The following is a 21,751-nucleotide window of genomic DNA, read 5'->3' on the forward strand; positions in this document are numbered from 1 at the left end:
AGACCAAAGATTTTTGGTTTGGTTGTGGAGAAAGTTATAAGCAGAAAAGTGCAACTCTGAGCTCTTGGTGGTGCTAGAGGGTTTAAAAGGCCAACCCTAAAATTATTCAAACTCATGATCAGACCCTCTTCAATTAGTCTGCCAACTTTTTACCACGTGGTTTTAAGACTGCCATAGACATCCAGCCAGAAGTAGAAAAAAGGACAATCGATGCCTAGACACCTTCACTGCTTAATGCCTAATTCATGCAAACTTTAAAAAAAAAAAAAAACATATCTGTGAACACTTGACAAAAATGTATGCATCTACTCTTTTTTAATATTTGTTTTAACTCCCCATTCTCTTTCCGTTGTCTCACCAACATCTCTGTACTAGTTTGTACTTTTCTGAGCAATTCTGGAATTCTGAATCAGAACTTGTCATGTTCCTGTACCCCTAGGATGAATCACTTTTCTCAATTCCTCAAATGTAAGTCTCTTTGAATAAAAGCGTTGCATAGATTAATCTTACAAAAAAAAATGTCAAGTCAAAAACTGAAAATGTGTGGACTTACTGAGCTCATGGTGACAGGAATATAGAGACTCTGAGACCCATCATGTTTCTGGAATGTGTGAACATCGTACCAAACCTACAAAAGCAACCCAGATGTAGAGTTTGAGACTTCAGAGAGGATTCAAAAAACAAGTTTTTCCATTCAGGGATATTAAAGTGTTGGCAAATACCACGTTACCTCGCCCTTCCCAGGCAGGTAGGCAGTAACGCCTCTAGCCCCCTCATCAGTAACAGGGTGCACCAGCAAATCCTTCCCTAAGTCATGGAGAAAATAACCCATGTTAGCGTGCTCTGCCATAACATTTATTTGGGGTAACTGCAATTCACATTTAAACACTCACCAAGCAAATACTCGTTCTCAATTGAGAAAGTAGCAACATCCTCAGGATACTCCACCCATAAAGGTCTATGAGGAGAATAATGGATAGAGAGAATCAATAATACAATCCTTTCATTTAAAAGTGCAGTGTGCAATTTCTGCACCACTAGCATCACCAAACGGAGCTGCAAAAATAACAGGTTTCGAGAATACTCCAACCTTCTGCCATTGGTCGGACAACCAGATAGTCCCACCCAACACAAACGCCATTGCTTGTGCAATTGCCATGTTGGGTTGGTCAAGACGCTCAAACAAAGAGCAATGTTTGGAAGCACTAAAGAACCACAATGTTTATAATTTCCAGGGATATCAACCAACGAATGGCTTACTTATAGTTGCCTTTGCATAAGAAGGTGAGATGGAGAAAGTATTTTAACATTGAAATAAATTACACATTTCACCTTTAACACTGTTTGAGAATCGCAAATCTTCAAAACCTTTCCTCATACCACATTATTTATGGGTTTCCTGCTGGAAAATCCAGCTAAAACAAGCTTCTAATGGTAAACAGTTTCACATGCTGGTCTAGAGCAGCTGGACTGCTAGGCCAGAGGTCGACCTTATAGACCATCTTGGTCAATGGTATGCCACTTAGACCAGCAACAAACCTGGTACCATGCTCCAAAAAACAGCTTAGGCTACTTAGCCAGGTAAGTGTGACCTAATTCTCTGAGCGAATTATGTATTCGCATGGCTTGAGGCAAAGCACATGACTTTTTTGATGACCATCTATATTCCCATTTAAATAGGAATATACAGTATTCCATAAATATGTTTCCATTGTAGTTTATGTGCATGTCGTCTTATCAAATAAAAATATATATGCACCACAAGCAAGCATATACAATTTTTATGCGCATTTTGTAAACTTCTTGGTGTTTCTATACAGCATTTTTTATGTGATATCCCAAAAATTGGCATAAAAATAAGTGGATGGAATCAATAAGTCAATCGTTTATCTTTGTGAAGCCCCACCTCATAACTGGCTGTCCGGTGCGGTATGCATTGTAGAATAGCTGGTACCAATAAGGCAGGAGGGCATATCGCTGGCGCAGCACCTCCCGGATAAGTGCAGTGTTCTCTGGGCCGAACAGCCAGGGCTCCCTGCGGGGGGTGTCCAGGTGAGCGTGTGCACGGAAAAACGGCTGATAAGCTCCCGCCTGGTACCACCGCACCAAGAGCTCTGTGCTGGGATGCTTAAAGAAACCACCAACATCAGCTGATAAAGAGAAGGAGCAAGGTACCGAATGTAAGACCAAAGGAAAAATAGGACAGAACACAATTTTCCTCGCTCATTTCAATTTTTTTTTCCATAAAGCAGTCCTTGAAGTTAACTGGAAGAAATCTAAAAATCATGTTGACAACCTTGATTTAAAATGTACTTTTGCTAAATTTTAAAGTAACATTAACGCAGAAGAAACAGACTCTGCAGCACTTTTCAAGTGGAAATCAAGGCAGCGCTTTGCATCAAGTGGTGAGTTGACGCCCCGGCGCGAGTCATGTGGAAGCCCCTTTAAATGTAGTTGTTTGTCTGTATAAACATGTATCAGCAAGTCTAATTACTAGAGAAACTGCTCACCTCCACAGAAAGAGATGCCCACTAAACCCAGACTCAAGCACATGGGGATGGAGATCTTCAGATGACCCCATTCAGCTGCATTATCTCCTGTCCACACCGCACCTGCGCAACAGAGAGAGCAATTCAGCACTAAATGCTCTATTAAAAACATGCAAGGCCTGTCTGATGTGAATGCATCTCTCACCATAACGCTGTGACCCCGCAAAAAACGCTCGAGTCAGAACAAACGGTCTCTCCATTCCTCCTGAACGCTGAATCAGTCCGTCTGCAGTCGCCTTTTGCTGATAACACAGAAAGACTGTTAAGAGAGAAAGGCCACTTTTCACCACAACTTCTTTCTGTACTAGCTTCTCGTTATCAGACACAACCCATGATTTTATTCTATTAGTGCTGTCAACAGGGCTGAAAAACTCAATTAGAATTTATTTTAGGTAGGGGAAATAAGCTTCATGACATCTGACTTTTAAATCGACATTGTCTCCTACGTCTACAAGAGGGCGCAATGGCCAATCTGGGCTGCGTTTCTCAAAAGCATCGCAAGCTTAAGTTGATCGTAGAGACCATTGGTGCCTTTTGGGAAACTGCCCAGCATTGTGTTATAGCAGTTGTTTATTGCAGAGAACATATATCTGGTTGTTAACAAAAGTGTGCAAAATATTTAACCAGTTCATATTCTCACATCTTAATTTGAAAAGTAGTACGAGAAAAGAAACAATTCAGTAGACGGTTCTATGTTAACTTAGTGTTGCACAGTAGCCTATACCAGTGCCACAGTACTACTACGAACTCAAGCTTTATAATACTGGCAGTACCACAGTGTTTTTCATTAAATACAGCTGTATGTACATACCTAATGCTTATGCAGCGAGACACTGATAAGAGAACAAGACATAGCCAAGACTGCCAAAGACCTCCACCTCTGTGAGGCGTTCAGTCCGGACAAGTCCATCTTTTTTTATATAAGCATGCGCTAGATAGGTGTCTTTGACCGTTGTGCTATCTGGCTGTTTTTTAGGTGTCTCATGCAGGAACGCTGCATTTTTTAGACACTGCGTCAATTTAAAAGGAAATGCAACATTTTAAACGCATCTCGAGACACCTGTGTTCTGTTTTATTCGTTGCACTGTGTCTGTTTTAGCCTAAGAATGCGATCGGTATGAATTGCCCGTAATGCCGGTGCCAAACTAGTCGATTTTTTCAGTGATTTTCAGGTGTGAGCTTCATTCGCCGGCCAGGTGGTGGGAGAAGAAGTGCACATTCGCATGAGAATGAGAGGTTGTTAATCACTTGACTGTCGAGAAATACTAGATTATAATAATGAATTTAATACAAGCCAGTGTGTTACAGTCGTCCCGTTACAATTGCCCTCCAACCATAAAATTAGTCCAAAATACGTGTTCACGATATACATTCACGATACGAGAACATTGAGCAATCTTTTACTCACCTGTTTCTCTTTTGTCTTTATTGAACTTTAATGCTTTTGTGCAAGTGCTCAACTTCCTACTTCATCACAGAGCCACAGAAGTAGCATTGAGCATAGACATGTCAGTTTCAGTAAAAAAAAAAATAAAAAATGATATGTGTGATAACGAGTGTCTGTTGGTTCCAACGTGTTATAACTTAAACTCTTGCAGTCAAGCTGTATAAAGGACCTGTTCGGACATCCTTATCAATTAAGTTACAGACTTGCATTGTTAGCTTGTTTTAAGTTAGCATTTTAGTCAATATAATCGAGTTCGCATTGACCAAATGAACACATTTTTCTTCTCACTCCCTTGATCTGAGTGGTGCACAATCTCTCTTTCCCCTTAAACGTTATTGTGAGAAATATTCGAGTATTGATACAATATCTTGAGGTAAAATATAGATTTTTTTTTTTTTTTTGTTCCACCTCTAGTTTAAAGTGAAATAAAGACGAGATTATGATAATAGAATGTCATTTTTGAGCTAAATATCCCTTTAATATATCAGAAAAGGGAAATGGTCTCTTACCACATAGAGGCCATAAACGTTGTGAACATCCCTATGCTCCCAAACACCATGACGAGCGTCTTTGTGCATGGTCACCTCAGGCCCATTAAACACAGATGGCTCATTCATGTCGTTCCAGATGTACTGATTCTCCATGGATCCCTGGACAGAGACGAAAAATAATGTAAAGGAGGAAGAGACAAACAGAATAGGGGAGAAAGGTCAGGGTTCTGAGTGTTTTTTAGCACATTGCTATATGGTTGCTAGGGGGTTCTGGGTGGTTGCTTAAAGGCTGAAATCAATAGAGCCAACCCGCAAGTCTTTATGATATTCTGGGCTCTATATATGGCTTGGGTCTCTCCTTCAATGTAAGTCTATGGCTTTTTTTTAACCTGTCTCATCGTACATTAGGGAAAATTCAGCTCACCTCTCTTCAAAAAGCCACATGATTTGAGGTATCGTTAATGTTGCATGAACAATGAAGGATGAGTTCCATGTCAAAGTTTACTACTTAGGGTTAGGGGTTTATACAAATTCTAAGTATAAGCAATAGTGACGCTTGCTTTAGCAACACAACTACTTACGTTTAAAATAAATGAAATCATCAGTTTTAAAGACTTAATTGTAAAAGGTCAGAAAGTGTAGCAGGTCTTGAAGTTCAGAGATGCCCTCACCTCATACTGGTCATAGGCAAACATGCTGGACCACCACACTCTCATCTCAGGGTTAGTGAAGTCAGGATAGCCAGAATTACCTTTACCAAAGAAAGAAATATACATTTCAGCATTGGGAAAAACTAGCAACTATTCTTTACTAATAGTAAGTGAAATAGTAGACAATTTTCCACAGTAAACTTTATAAACAGTAGTACATTACATATTTACTGTAGAAGTCGTTTTCTATTTAATACTATTCCGAACACAGCTATTCAATTTAACTATGATAAACAACTGAATAGTTACTACACACCTGGCCAGCACCAGCCTTCATAGTCTCCTCCATCTTTGTTCTTGACATAGAAGTTTTTCGAGCGAATCTCATTGTGAATCTTGTAGCTACTGTCCACCTTAATGTGAGGGTCCACAATGGCCACTAGCTGGGGGACAAAAACAATATTACATGATGTTTATAAGAGATGTTTTGACAAAGAGTTTTAATAGAGTTTTAATGTCTCTGATTTAAACTTCAGTGGCAAAAACGCTGAATCAGTCCAACCTGTCGGTTTCAATGAATCGATTCAAAACTCTGATTCAACTCTGATTCATTTGCATCATCAATCAAAAGTCTCTGTGAACATGCCTTGATTATTATACTGTATTTTACTTCTAGCATTAAAGGGGACATGAAATGCTCTTTGACCCTAAGCACAAGGCCAAGTTGTCCCTCCAGTGGTTACAGCAGAAAAAGGTGAAGGTTCTGGAGTGGCCATCACAGTCTCCTGACCTTAATATCATCAAGCCACTCTGGGGAGATCTCAAACATGCGGTTCATGCAAGACGACCAAAGACTTTGCATGACCTGGAGGCAGCTATACCACCTGCAAGAATTTGGGGCCTCATAGACAACTATTACAAAAGACTGCACACTGTCATTGATGCTAAAGGGGGCAATACGCAGTATTAAGAACTAAGGGTATGCAGACTTTTGAACAGGGGTCATTTAATTTTTTTCATTGTTGCCATGTTTTGTTTTATGATTGTGCCATTCTGTTATAACCTACAGTTGAATATGAATCCCATAAGAAATAAAATAAATGTTTTTTGCCTGCTCACTCATGTTTTCTTTAAAAATGGTTCATATATTACCAATTCTCCAAGGGTATGCAAACTTTTGAGCACAACTGTATATACATAGGAAAGATACTGTATGGGGTTCAGGGGTAACCCCTGAGAGAAAATGTATGTAAAAGTCTAAATGAACCATTTTCCATAAAATGCAAATCTACCAAAAACAAACAAACAAACAATGTACATCTAATAGTGCAGTTTAAAAATACGGTTTGCTATAGTTAAGAATAAATGGACTGAATATCAAATAATGGAAATGTTTTTTATCATAAGCAGAGAACTCGTAATTTCAAAGTTTTGGCTGTCTTTCTTGCCATCCATGCCAAAGATGATGTTATCTCTGATTAATTTTCACAAAATGTAAACAAATCTCTATTTATTATCAATAGGCTTGAAACATATTGATTAATAAAGCTAATGTTAGACAGGAAAAAAATTGTTAGAAAAATTATAAATATCGGATCCGATTATCTGCCAGGCCGATAATCGGTCGACCCCTAGAACAAACCCCCAATATTATAAAACTACATTTCAGGGTTTACACATAATACACATCCAACACACTGCATCCGAATATATTAAACTCTTCATCTCAAATGCAACTGTTAACGCTAAGCACCATAAACTATCAAACAGTCACGACATTTGAAATACTCATGAATGGAACTGTTTACTTACTGTTTTGCATCAGGTCTAAGTGTTTTTAACTGCCCCATCCTTCAATAATAGTTCCTTTGCAAAGCTGGAATCGTATTATGACTGGTTCACAAACAATCCACACTGACATGAGCCGAAAAAACATACAATCCACGCTAAAATACGATGAAGACACATCCACTCAGTCCAAAGCACGATGTGAACTAGACGCATACAGCATCACATCGCTGAAAACATACAAAAACGGTCAAAGACTAGAGCATGCTTTCATAAAGCAACAATTAAAAATAGCGCAGATGGGCGAAGAACGCGTCCATGACGTGTCTGTGCTCAAAACAACAAGAGGCAGGGCAACTGAATGAAACCGAATGGAGACTCCTCTTCAGAGTTGTAACTTGATACTGCATCTTTTAAAAGTGGCACGAGATATGTATCAAGCAGTCAAAGAATATATACAAATTCAAATGCATATTCAGCGTGAATATATACAAAAATAATCCGAAATAGTCCAGATGGGTCCCCTTTGGTGTTTAGGAATAGTGAGGCCATAGTAGGACTATGTCCTGCTCTTTCTCCGAGTACGAACAGAGCGCCAGTGGGTGGGGCGGTGGGTGCGATGATTTTAAGTAGGCGTTGATGTTTTATTGCTGTAGAGGCAGTCATGAAATAATGGCCCCCTAGTGACGTAGGTTAGACGTGGAAGTAGAGAATGAGGCGTTTTTGCAGCTTGGTTTCAATAAATGCTTTTATTGCACTGGGGATTAAGTTTTGAGTTCTGAAATTTACAGTATGTTTTTATAGTAGAAAGACCTCTTATATGTCAAAATATCAAGGAAAATTTGATTCCTCATGACATGACCCCTTTAAACGTTTTGAATCTACTTGACTACAATGGCTGTTTGGTTGAAAAATAATCGTTCCTCTGATTGAAATAGATAAATGAATAACCCTTTAAGTCATGAAATATCAAGATATTCTGTATATTTAATATCATCAAAAGGCTTTTTTGCTCATTCCGTGTAACCCTAACTTCAGTCACAGAAATACACAAACACACCTTGCGTTTTTTGTCCATCAAGCCCTGCAGCATGTCTTTGGGCTGGGGGAACTTGATGGGGTCCCAAGTGAAGTAGCGCTTTCCATCTGTGTGCTCAATGTCCAGCCAGATGAAGTCATAGGGAATGTCATGATCATCAAAGCCCTGATCAACAGCCTTCACATCCTCCTGATCGTTATAGTTCCAGCGACACTGATGGTACGCCAGTGCTGAGAGCGGAGGGAATGACTGAGTGCCTAAAGAAAAAAAAGTTAAGTTTAGTTGGAAAGGGCAAATGTAATCCTTCTAAACTACCTTGGATTTGTGAAATACTCCAGGTTATTTTCCACCTAATGGCTACATACCACATGTGACCGCGTAGCCGCGACAGTCACTAGTGCTTGCACATATTCAAACTTGGCACGTAAACACGAATTGCAACAGATTTGGCATCAATGATGTCAAAAGCTATTTTTCTTTAATTTCTCCAAACTGTTCACATCTTGACAGGCCAATATATGCAAAGGTGCAAATGAGATTTGAAAGCAACATATAATTTAGTATTCCTCACACAAAGCTATTGCATAGCTTTGGAAAGCAGTTGTGTGGACTATTTTTATGATACTTTCATGGTGCTTATTTATAATTTTTGTAGCATCAAAACCCTCTGGTCACTTTCCTTGTATGGACAAGAGCCACATGAAAATCCTTCAAAACAACTAATTTTGTTTTCCACAGAAGAAAGTCAAAGGGGTTTGGGACGACATGAGGGTAAGTGAATGACAACAGAACTCTTAATTTCTGGTTAAACTATTCTTTAAAGTTGTAAATACCCTTTAACAGAAATTATGTTGGTTATTTGAATCAAAACCATTTTATTTTAAGCACTGAAACCAATTCTGCCTTTCTGAAGACTGACACCAATCAAAATTTTTGAAAGACTTTATAACCTTTCAAAAGCTTTGAGTAAATAACTAGTTCAGTCTGAAATATGGTGTAGGGCATTTTGTCTGTTTGTGTACCTGTAAGTGAAGCATATTGAGTGAAAACATCAGTAGGTTTGGGTCCCAGCATGATAAAGACATCAATAATGCCACTCTCAGAGATCCAGCGTACATCAGTCTGAGGAGCTTCACTGGAGCCCTGCACAAAATCCAGCATTTTGCCAAACATATGAGCACATCCATTTCAATGAATTTAAATGAAGATTGCACCGATACAATTACATGCACATGCTTAATGGCACATAATTAATGTCCACTAGTAAGTAATGGCCAATAACAAAAATCAAAGGCATTAGGCAACATTATAAACTAATACTGTTTTGCCTTTGCTCTTCTTAAAACAGAGCTCACAATCCTTTTGAAATAAAGTACCAATCTAACATTTCATTTGCTACAAGTGAAATCAGGCATCAGAACGTTATAGTTTATTGTACAGTAAAAAAGAAAGATAACAATTTAATGCTTTTGAAACCTGGTATAGAAAGACAGAAAGAAACAGAAGAAAGACAGAAGGAAAGAAACCAAAAAGACGGACAAAAGATGGACAAAAGAGAGAAAGACAGACAGAAGGAAAAAAGAAAGAAAAAGACAGAACGAAAGACAGACAGAAAGAAGGAAAGATAGAAAGACAGTACAAAAGAACAAAAAGAAAAAGACTAAAAAAAGACAGTACGAAAGAACGAAAGTAAAACAGAAAGACAGAGAAAAAGACAGACAGAAAGACAGATAGATAGAAAGACAGACAGACAGACACACAGACAAAAAGAACCATAACAAAAGACAGCAAGACAGACAGATAGAAAGACAGACAGGCAGAAAGACAGAATGACAGACAGAAAGAAAGAGACAGAATGACAGACAGAAAGAAAGAGACAGACAGAACTAAAGAACAAAAGGCAGAAAGACATAATGAAAGACAGACAGACAGACAGAAAAACAGACAGACAGGCGTAAAGAAAGAAAGAAAAAAGAAAGACAGAAAGACAAAATGAAAGGCAGAAAGAAACACATAAAGGCAGACAGACAGACAGGTGGAAAGAAAGACAGACAGACAGAAAAACAGACAGACAGAATGACAGAACGACAAACAGCAAAAACAAAAGGCAGAACGAAAGAAAGTAAAACAGAAAGAAAGAGAAAAAGACAGACAGAAAGACAGACAGACAGACAGGTGGAAAGAAAGAAAGAAAGAAAGGAGACATAACGAAAGACAGAAAGAAAGACAGAGAGAAAGAAACATAACAAAAGACAGAAAGACAGACAGATAGATAGAAAGACAGACAGGCAGAAAGACAGAAAGAAAGAAAAGAGCATGCTTCTCACTCTCACCATTCCTGCAGTATTTGAGCTGATGTCCACCCATGTCTCTGCTGCATTAAGCCAGAAGATGCCCATGGTGCGCTCAGTACTGTGAGATATGAGCACAGGAACTGACCCATACAGAGCCATTAGATTGTGCAACTCATACTGGAAAACATCCAAGTTGTAAAGCCGATACGGGTCTGACCCACTGAGCAAAAACAAAAGGACAAACATCTTATTTTGTCCCAAACTGATGTTTAATGCTATCAAAGTTAATGAACATGTTGAATACGAAGTAAAAAAGGCCTGTAATTTTAAGATTTCTGTTTTTTGGGGGTCCTGGGTAGCTCAGCTAGTAAAGATGCGGACTACCACCCCTGTAGTCACGAGTTCGAATCCAGGGCATGCTGAGTGACACCAGCCAGGTCACCTAAGCAACCAAATTGGCCCGGTTGCTAGGAAGGGTAGAGTCACGCTGGGTTAACCTCCTCGTGGTCACTATAATGTGGTTCTCGTTCTCGGTGGGTGCGTGGTGAGTTGTGCGTGGATGCTGTGGAGAATAGCGTGAAGCCTCCACACACGCTATGTCTCCGTGGTAACATGCTCAACAAGCCACGTGTTAAGATGCGCGGATTGACTGTCTCAAACGTGGAGGCAACTGAGATTCGTCCTCCACCACCCGGATTGAGGCGAGTCACTATGCCACTACGAGGACTTAGAGAGCATTGGGAATTGGGCATTCCAAATTGGGGAGAAAAAAAAAAAAAAACGATTTCTGGTTTTAATTTGAAAAATCATGTGTCGTGCATCACACTGATGTAAGAACTCACTCTGTGCTTTTTAGTTTGAGGGTGTCCGCATGTTCTGGAATGCCATAGACATGTTCCACCCGAGGTAGGGAAAAATCTAAACTAATAGATGTTGGACCTGAATTGGAATGACAATGAAAAAAAAGATTAAATAGGCCTAAACAAAGAGGCAAACAATGAAACCGTGTTTATCTCTCCAATATTCTATTGAGTATAATGTAGTATAAAGGGGGAAGATTCAACCAAGTCTCAACGTACCATTGGGCTTTGAATCACTGTGAGATTTAAATGTTTCCTCCCACATGCCAGGCTTATCCTCTTCTTCTTTTTTCTGTCCATCCTAAAGACAAGCAAACAGGTGATGTTTATCTAACAAAGGAATACAGATTTAAATTGGAATTCTAATGTAATGTATACTCTTCAATATCTGAGCTAATCTCTTATATTAACTCACACTGTGTTAGTGTACCAAGATTTGCTGAACAATCATTTACCAACCAAAGAGCTCAAAGAGATCAAACTAGACCTTAAAATGGAAAATCATAACAGATACTATCTAGACTCTTAAATGAGTATAACAACAGGGTTATTAAAACCACACACCTTCTCTTCCGCTCGCTGCTCCACGTTCTTCTGCACTGCATCTTGCTCCGAATCTGATTCACTTTTACTGCAAAACAGAAACACGTTCTCTCCAATGCTTGTCTAAACAACTAACGCATGTAAAACATTAAAATAACAACAAGCATTGGGGTCTAAGCAGATGGGAATTTGGGAGAAAATGAACACAATTAACCAATTTTTAAGTGCTGTTCAACAACAATTCAGACAATCTGACAAAAATAAAATCTTCTAAATTACCAGACTGTGATTTTAAAGATCCCCACCAGTGAAAATCAAGTTTTTAACCTTGTTTACATGTCCATAAGGCATTTTTTATATGCTAGAAGACATACCATGAGTGAAATCAGCAGTCAACGCCATGGCTGAGCATTTTCGCCTTGGAACTGCAGTGTACCAAAGACAATCTCAAAAACACGGATTCAGACAGCCAGTGTTTCATACGTCACAAACCTAAGAAACCAATCCTGTCAACTTGCGGGGTGGGGCTTTCCATAACAGTAGCATACGCTACGGCAAAGCAAGGGTATTAGGAGAAGCCAGGTGGAGCTACATATCGGATGCAAAGTTGCGAAAGGACAACTGGTGAGCCTTCATGTATTACCAAAGGATCTGAAAATCTGAGATAAATGAGTGCAGTTTATTTGGAAAAATCGTACTGTCCCACCAAAACTTCCAGAGAAAACTCGGGTTTGCAGTAGTCATTTTCCAGAGAACTGTTTTGAAAATTTTACCCAAAAACAGATGGGTTTTGCCACTAAACTTATTTTGAAGCTCAACACGGTTCCATCAATTTATCATGGGGACACAGTGAGCCTGAGCTGCAGGTAAGCAGTGCAGGGGTGAGTGGAGATGAGGCGGGACTAATTTGCATATTCATAGATCTGTGCATACTAAATGAGGCAAAGGTGTAGAGTTATATCCAAGCCATTTTAAGGCATGAAGGGATTATTTTCATGGAAAAAAAATTAAATAAAGATGAGTTTTTAGGGGTTAAACCTGTGAATGGAGAGGGACTTTAAGAGACATATTCGATTCTAAGACAAAACAACTGATTTGGTTGGGTTTGTTTGGTTTAAAATGGCAAACATTAAAATATTCAGAATATTAATATTCAGAATGTATTATCTCTATGTATCGGATTATACCCAATGTCCAGTAAAAGTATTTTTTGGAGAAGAAAAAATAGTTTTCCAAATAGTTTATTTGTGATGTTTTTACAAAGCTAATAGCTATACCACCTTAATCAATGCAAAACCAGCAGCTATCACTGATCAGGCTGTGTTGTTAATTCTATATTTATGTTAATAATGTGCCAGAATTTTTGTTTACATTGGTTTCATTGGTGGGATCGGTAAACTACTCATTTACAGATAACATGTTACTTTAGTTGCCATCAATAGTATTTTAATATCATATAAAACATGTGGCCCGGGTAGCTCAGCGAGTAAAGACACTGACTACCACCCCTGGAGTTCGCGAGTTCGAATCCAGGGTATGCTGTGTGACTCCAGCCAGGTCTCCTAAGCAACCAAATTGGCCCGGTTGCTAGGGAGGGTAGAGTGAAATGGGGTAACCTCCTCGTGGTCGCTAGAATGTGGTTCGCTTTCGGTGGGGCGTGTGGTGAGTTGTGCATGGATGCCGTGGTGGATAGCGTGAAGCCTCCACACGCGCTATGTCCCCGCGGTAACGTGCTCAACAAGCCATGTGATAAGATGCGCGGGTTGACGGTCTAAGAAACGGAGGCAACTGAGATTCGTCCTCCGCCACCCGGAATGAGGTGAGTCACTACGCCACCACGAGGACTTTGGGAATTGGGCATTCCAAATTGGGGAGAAAAAAATTATATATATTTTCAAAAAATATATATATCACATAAAACACACATTTTTAATATACTGAGGAATATGTTATATGAAATATGGAATACCTTTAGACAGTAAGATTAGGTTTATCATTAGTGTACTTGTATTAGAAAATTTGACAAAAAAAATTTATTGTTCTTGGGATTTGCAGATATTAAAACTCTATTGACGCATAAAACTGAAACATTACTAATAAATGATAAATATACACACATTAAGAACATTTAATAAAGAAACATTGTAAACCTGTGACTTTTAAGCTTAAGTGCAAAATCAGGTGCATCCACACACACAGTTAAGAAGGGATGTTACCTAGAGAAAATGCTCTTGAGCGAGTCCCACATGCTACCAACTGTGCTACTTATTTTATGAGAGATACTGCAGAGCGTGACAGAAGAGAGGGAAGAGGAAAGATGACGAAAAGAGGGGAGGAAAATAGAATGTGATGAGAATTCCAGTTAAAACATTTACATTATTATATCTGAATGAAATAATGTCTGACACTACTAAATTATCTGTTGTTGTTTAAAAGATACAAATCCCAGACCTCAATATATCAAATGAAAGTGTCATTTTAACCTGATGTTTTTGTTGTGCCAACATTCTCAGATTAACAAAATATCACAGTCATTTCAAATACTAAAGAAATAGCATAACAATTATAAACAATTCTACCTTTCAACAACACAAAACAAGTACAACACCACAAAGATTATTCCAGAATTATTCAAGATTATTACAGTCATATCATCCAATAAATTTCACCCAAATGTTATAAAGAGCATGACAGTAGGATTCCAAAAGTAAAAATAACATTCAAAATCTCCATAGTAAAGTTATACTAACGTATCATGTATAAACATTTCAAGACCGACCTACGATAACACCATATGTTGCTATATAATGGTAAGCTTCTGTAAAACTGACAAGTCGATGTGATTTTGACTTAATTTTTTAAAGCATTACTTTTAACTGCCAAATTCCTAGTGAAGTACTACACTACCCATAATCCTTAAGCAAGATCCACCAATCAGAGAAATTGCTGTTACTATGGAATAAGGAAATGCAGCAAAAAGAGTGCAACGGTCCATAGGGATTTCATAAAATCTTTCATAAGAGCCATGAACCAAATCAACCAGCTTCAAGGTGAATCATGACTAGTGATGTTAATGAATATAATAATTTGCTTATGGATTGTCGATTAATCAATTTCAGCACAAATGCGTTTAAGAATCATGCCAGCACACAGAAAAAAAGGGAAAGCTGCTCTATTGAAAACACTGAACCAGCACACTTGAAATCAACTTAATACATTTATGTTTAAGATGAGAACATAATTATATTGCATAAAGTCCAAGTGGTACTCAACAGTCATCAAAAAGTGATGTTATTACATTGCTATGAAATGTTTAAATGGATTCAGACATCTAGTGGTTGGTGTTCACTCAACGTGATTTTTACTGTTTGCTCAATTAACTTTTTATAAATTAGCTAATGCAACACAATTCTTTAGCATTTGGTCTCAACTTAATTTCACAATGTACAATCCATCTATGTTCATTTAATCCAGTTGTGTTGGGACTACATGATTAATATTTGTTGCATTAATGTATTGCTGAAACCAGGCAGGGGATATCCAGTTCCCAGCATGCTTTGCATGGGACTGGATTGGGAGAGTAAGAGTTTTATATTAATTTCTAAGTAAAATGAATTTAAGTTAGGTTGACTCAGTTCATTTAGGTTTTCACGACACAAAATGTTTGAGCAGAGACAACATTTTAATTTCATTTCAAAGAAACTCATTTTCATTGTGTGGAACCAATGTCCACAACTGAATTAATTTAAACAGATAGAAAAAAGACAGTCTATATAAAAATCTCTGATATCTCACCATCATCAGTGCAGAAGTATGTTATTAACTGTATTCACACAGTTATTATTTGACTTAATAAAAAAAAATTTCTGAAATATCCCACGATCTACAACTTGAAGTAAATAAACTTGAATCTGAAATATTTATGAATATAGAAATATTTATTAACAGTAATACATTAACAGTAAATTTAACAAAGCACAAATTCATACTAATTCATCTTCATTGTTTGTATTCACCGCTCTGTGGAAGAATGCTTGTGCGCGCAGGCGCGTAGTGTTTCTTTACAAAGTGACATCGCCAACTACTGGCCTGGCATGCATAATAAAGCGTTTTTAGTCATTTCCGCGGATCCATGTGAACGGGGATCGTTTTGACAACGTTGTCGTCTGTACGCGAAAATTTTTAAAAACACAAAGGAAAAATCATTTCAGTTTTTAGTACATTGTTGTCGTGTAAACTTACCCTTAGATAGTAGGCTACGTGCACATACTTACTTTGGTGGCTGTTTCGTGTTCACATTTCCTTCTACAGTAAGGAATTTTCATCAGATGCAATGTTGACATTGAGTGCGTTTACATGCACGTTCTTACACAGATTATGCTTAATAAGCCGACAACGTGTGTGGTCATGTAAACGCAATAAACGGCATTCCTTTATCGGTGTAAGGTCATAAACGGCATAAGAATAAACCAGTTGACACGGGTAGATTTTTGCCCATTATGGCGATTTCGTGTGGCATGTAAACTCCTTTACCGGTGTTCTCATTGGCTTGTCCAATGTGCACGTGTTGAGCATTTCTCTCTTCACGGTTTCACGTTAAAAGCAGAGAATAACGTGATTATTACAAATCTCATGTAAACACGATTTTCTTGCTTTGTCAGATTTTTAAATAAGCGGATTTTTGGGAGTAATTAGCATATTGGTGTGCATGTAAACGTGCTCATTTTCAAGTTTGACAGTCGCTGCTGGGTTCTTTTACCGTGATTTGTTCATAGCAATGGTCTGATTGGTAGATTTTTTCTCCCTCAGGATCATGGGTAGTGTAGTGCTTCAGTAGGAATTACACTATTAAACACAATTTTCTGATGGTGTCAACAGAGGCATATCCCATTGATTAAATAACACTGGAGCTCACAGTAGGTCTGTCTTAAAAGGTTTATATTAAGTTATCATTAATAATTAACAGTGACTGCCCACTACTATAAGGCATAGTGAATTATACATTTTCCTTGCACTCTAAATCAACTCTACAGTCCGGCGTTATCACCAGCCTCTAGAGCTACTACGGTAATTTACAAGAAATAGAGTTTTTATATGTATTCTGAATAATGTAATATTATAAAATGCGAGAAATTGGGAAAGTGGGCAGTCACTGTTGTGCTCCATCAGGCTTGTACGGATGCAACCCTGCTTTAATTAAGAATTAATGAAGACAGTGGGAAAGTGAGTAATGAAAAAAGATGCAACAGCAAGAATGAAAGCAGAGATCTTAGTCTCTGTGCCTAATCTGACCATATAAACAGTGACCAAACACATTTATTGCTTTCGAGGCCCTAATGCACCCAATGAAAATATTTTATTAATTTGACTACTTTTACAGTAATGGTTGTATAAAAGGAATTTTATTCATGGATGATTAAATAAAAACATTTCCCCCCAATTCTCATTACTGTAATGCAATCTGACCGTATAAACAGAAATTAAAATCCTCTTGTCTGGACATAATGATTCTATTTCGTTAAAATCTGCATACATTAAATTCAATACAACAAATACTGCCATAATGTATACTAAAATTTTAATAATATATCAGTGTTTATACATTACATTACTAAGAATTTAGTGGGGCAGGAATGTGCTTACCTGTCATGAAAATAATGTCACAATGCACAAAAACTTATTGGTCCTAAAAAAAACAACAACTCTGTTTTCTTTACGCAAAATGCAATTCCTTTTTTTTTTTTTTTTTTTTTTTTTTTTTTGAGGTGAAACATGACCCTGAAATTTCTTGACAGTTTCTGTGAGATTCTCCCTAATACTAAGTCATATTCATATTAATGATTATTAATATTTTCAACTGTGTTAAAAATGCAAATAGTAATTAATATAATTGAAAAAGGGTGTATGTCATGATTCAGTAAAGGCAAGCACACACTACCCGACTTGCAGTAGGCGCCCTGCGCACACTACACGACTGGGTGTATCAACTACACGATCATTCGTCCCCGACTGAAGCCCTGTTTAAACTGGCTATTAAGATGCGTTTTGGGTTATCCGAACAGAAGTAGATCTGGTCGTCACCTTTGACTACCAGTATTGTGTTCAAATTTTGAGGGGACAGTCTCTGATTTCATGACGGCACATCAATCATTATGTCAGTGTATTCCTGCATGATAATAAAGCACAAAAAGTAAATGAAGAAAAAAAAAAACGATATAAACCGGTGCACCATTTCTCTTAATTGTACTTGCATTTAATATGAGCACAAACATGACATTTAGAGCAGAATTCTGAGTTATTTTAGTGAAATACCTGTATTAACTGTCAGAAGTGTGTGCTTCTCATCTGTGTCACTGTATGTTGATTGCAGTTAAAGACATTGGTGTTGTATTATTTTATTTTGTGTATTATTTTGTCTCCTGCTTCTCAATGCATTGCTCTACTCTTGCTATCTCTCTGTTCTTCATTAGCAGTTGCTCATTGTCAGTCTCTCGCTCGTCGGGACACCTGACAAGACGTCTAGATATCAAGCAGGTTTGAAATCCGTCGTAGCGTCTGTGACTAGTCTGGGCATGTCGCAGAAGTGCGCACACTACACGACCGTTGGTCGTGGGATCTGAGAATCTTCATTGCTGACCAGTCAACGACTCAAAACATCAAAGTAGATGAGCTTGAGTTGTGTAGTGTGCACTAAGCTTACCATCAAGATTTGTTGACTAAATCTGCCAGTTATTGACCAAATTAAAAACATAAGCACATCGGTTATAAGCATGAAAACGCGATATGAAACCTAAGAATATTTAATATTTATTTTGTCTCCTTCTCACGTTAATGTGGAAAAAATGCCATAAATGGACGTGACGGTTGTGAAAGAGGCACTTACCTATAAGCTACATGATGATGGAAACCTTTCAAAATGTTTTGAAACCAGCAGGCTTTGGTTTCTGAGATATCGGTATGATATCCATTAACGCCGCACGATTGATTGAATTAAGATTGAAATAGCAATATGGCTTTGTGCGATTACTAAACCTCAAAAGGCTACGTTTTAAACTACAAAAAAAGAAGTGCAACAATATTTTAGAAGTACAAAATAATATTTTTTCATATCAATCATCAGGTTATCATATTTAGTCATGTTTTGTATATTTTTTTTTATCTTGTATGTATTTGTCACTGTGGCTCTTTTTAACATTTTGTCTGTCATGTGTTCAACAGATCCAGTGCTATATTGGCAATAGAAATTATTTATTGTTTATTAACAGTGAAAAAGCTTTTGCACCTCTTTGTACATTTTATTAACCATTCCTGATTTAAACAGTGATCTGATGGCAAAATAAGGTAGGATGCAAAATATCGGTATCGGCCTGTGGTTTTTTGTTAAAAATAGGTATCAGTATCGGTCAAACATTTTCATCTTGGTGCATCCCGGGTCAATAAAAAGAGGACAAGCTCTACAGATTACAGATAACTGCTGTGCCATACTGATCTGTTAAGACTAAAATTGCCTATCTATAAGTGTAAGGCTTAATCAAAAAACTGTAGAAAAGGTAGAAAGAGAGTGAAAAATTAGTTTGAAGTGCAGATCACAGTTCATTTATCATATATTTGTAAAACATCTAGAATATTCATTCAGAATCAGCTGCAGCTACCATATCACATTTATATTTATACATTTCATCAGATTATTTTATCAGCATTATTTAAGTGTGAACCATACTACTAAAAGGCAAATGTTCTAGTAATCCAACTCCATACTGATGTATTTCTACTGGGCTACACTTCCTAAATGTGATGCCATTTCTGGACTCACGTGTCCTTGCGTGCTCTGAGGTGCTCAAAGGCCAGTAGACCACGTGAGTTAAGGGACATGAGCACTTGAGAACCCTCCATGATGTCCAGCCTGAATGGTAGAGCTCTTACGATGAGACGCTGATCGTCCCCACCCAGAGACAACACCAGACCATTCTCATCCTGAGTCACCACTGACAACCTGACCACACACAGAAGTTTTGCTATTAATTCATTAGTATTACAGTAATAACACATAAGGCAGCTGTCAATTCTCTGAGATTATAATGCAATGTGTGTGAGAGAGAGATCTGGGCCAATGATGGAACTGTTACTTGCCCTATAGGGCCAATGCTGTGTTTCTGCTGTTATGTCACCCAGGTGAATTTATCTAGCTGGATAACAAAGATGTGGTTTTGTTAAAATTGTGAGAATGATTTGTGATAATCTTGGAAGCTATTGTGAATTTATAGCTATTTGAGGTTGTATTATAGCTGCATAATTTCCAGCTATTTTTGTAATTAAAAAAATGAATACACTATTTGGTATATATATATATATATATATATATATATATATATATATATATATATATATATATATATATATATATATTTTTTTTTTTTTTTTTTTTATATATATATATATATTATGTAGAAAATTATTTTGAATTAAATAGTGTATATGTATGGTAAAAATTTCATTTTAATTAATCACAGGTGATATAATAAGTGTGGGTGAGAAACAGATCACAATTTAAGGCCTTTTTTTTTACTATAAATTCTCCTCCCTGCCCAGTAGGTGGCGATATGCACGAAGAATGCAAATCGCCAAAAACAAAAGAAGAAGAATATGAAAGTGAAAGTGGAGATTTATTGTAAAAACTGACTTAAATATTGATCTGTTTCTCACCCACACCTATTATATCGCTTCTTAAGACATGGATTTAACCACGTGAGTCATATGGATTACTTTTATGCTACCTTTAAGTGATTTTTTTGAGCTTCAAAGTTCTGGCCACCATTCACTTGCATTGTATGGACCTACAGAGCTGAGATATTCTTCTTAAAATTTTCGTTTATGTTCAGCAGAAGAAAGAAAGTCATACATATCTGAGATGGCATGAGGGTGAGTAAATGATGAGAGAATTTTCATATTTGGGTGAACTATCCCTTTAATATCAGTTTTGCAGAGACACATTTACGTGGCTAAGTGGAACGTGCATACCCAATCGGACAGGCATCCGATCGATCAGGACGCATGAATAGGCCCATTGTGTCAAAAGCGTCTTTGATGGTATGGGTAGACTTGACTTACGGTTCAGTAAGTGGATCAGTGATGAGTATATCTGGAACCTCATAGCGAGGCTTCAGTGGTTTGAGCTCATTAATCTTCACTCGTGTCATGTTCCCCTGCAGTCTGTACAACTCAAGCAACAAGCGAACCTACATAAACACAATCACAGATGAGATCTTGTTCATATTGCAATGTTTTGTCCTACACAAACAAATTAAATAGAAATTACTTTTACACATAATTAGCCTGTAAGCGAACTGTACACCCACTGACCTTGTTGTTGTCGTTGATGAGCTGCAGGGTGAGTCTGGAGTTGCTCAGCTCCAGCGTATCCAACAAAGCTCTGTATGGAGACTGACCGGGCTTCAACTCCCTCTGACGCCTGCAAACATACACACAGAAAGCGCTTTTACAAATGCAAATCTTTTCATATACAGGGGTGGTTGCTCAAAGATCTGGTTCGGATTATCAAACCACGGAAGGGATAAGACATCACTGAGCCAGTTTACACTCATTTGGTATCAAAGCTTGTCATTAGTGTGTAATCAAGTGGCAAATGATATCGGATCACAACTGTTTCCTACAAGACATTACAGTCTCTCCATTGAATGCCATTGATATCTCAGGGCAATTTTTGTCTCATTTGAGATGTTTGTACACTAAAAATTATGATTGTTTAAAACAATTTATCGAAGGATTGTTGTTTGATTTAAAAAAAAATAAAAAATTAAAATAGAAATACATCCCAGCAATCTTTGGTAAATGATGGTAAATGCCTCATCCAGTTAAAAAAAAAAGACTATTATTTAGACCAATTGCAGTTGTCTGAGATAAACTGCTATTCTGCTTCTATGGTGTGAAATGATACTCACTTGCAGAAGGCGCTCTGATCGCATGTTTTAAAGTTGCTGCGATCCACAGCATAAGCACTCAGACAGAAGAACAGCAGAACCAGTGGCACCAAACTGGAAAAAATAATTCGCTATATTTCACATGACGGAAG

General features: G+C 37.6%; 1 protein-coding gene across 4 annotated transcripts in view; it reads right to left on the reverse strand.

The window, feature by feature from the left end:
* Positions 1–21,751, reverse strand: part of ganaba (glucosidase II alpha subunit a) — a 29,346-nt gene that overhangs the window by 5,355 nt on the left and 2,240 nt on the right. For 2 of the 4 annotated variants that reach the window (XM_051672388.1, XM_051672379.1), the window contains exons 2-21: positions 21,621–21,713; positions 21,022–21,130; positions 20,770–20,897; positions 19,475–19,654; positions 13,878–13,943; positions 11,683–11,749; positions 11,338–11,419; positions 11,101–11,197; positions 10,298–10,478; positions 8,987–9,107; positions 7,986–8,221; positions 5,454–5,580; positions 5,159–5,238; positions 4,506–4,646; positions 2,695–2,791; positions 2,511–2,612; positions 1,907–2,150; positions 894–958; positions 731–807; positions 554–628 (exon numbers count right to left, since the gene is read on the reverse strand). In XM_051672388.1, coding sequence (XP_051528348.1) covers positions 554–628; positions 731–807; positions 894–958; positions 1,907–2,150; positions 2,511–2,612; positions 2,695–2,791; positions 4,506–4,646; positions 5,159–5,238; positions 5,454–5,580; positions 7,986–8,221; positions 8,987–9,107; positions 10,298–10,478; positions 11,101–11,197; positions 11,338–11,419; positions 11,683–11,749; positions 13,878–13,943; positions 19,475–19,654; positions 20,770–20,897; positions 21,022–21,130; positions 21,621–21,713 — 2,368 coding nt within the window. The other 2 variants (XM_051672397.1, XM_051672401.1) reach the window with 2 other exon arrangements.

Source organism: Myxocyprinus asiaticus, chromosome 3 (genome assembly GCF_019703515.2).
Source record: "Myxocyprinus asiaticus isolate MX2 ecotype Aquarium Trade chromosome 3, UBuf_Myxa_2, whole genome shotgun sequence".
NCBI classification, from domain to species: domain Eukaryota; kingdom Metazoa; phylum Chordata; class Actinopteri; order Cypriniformes; family Catostomidae; genus Myxocyprinus; species Myxocyprinus asiaticus.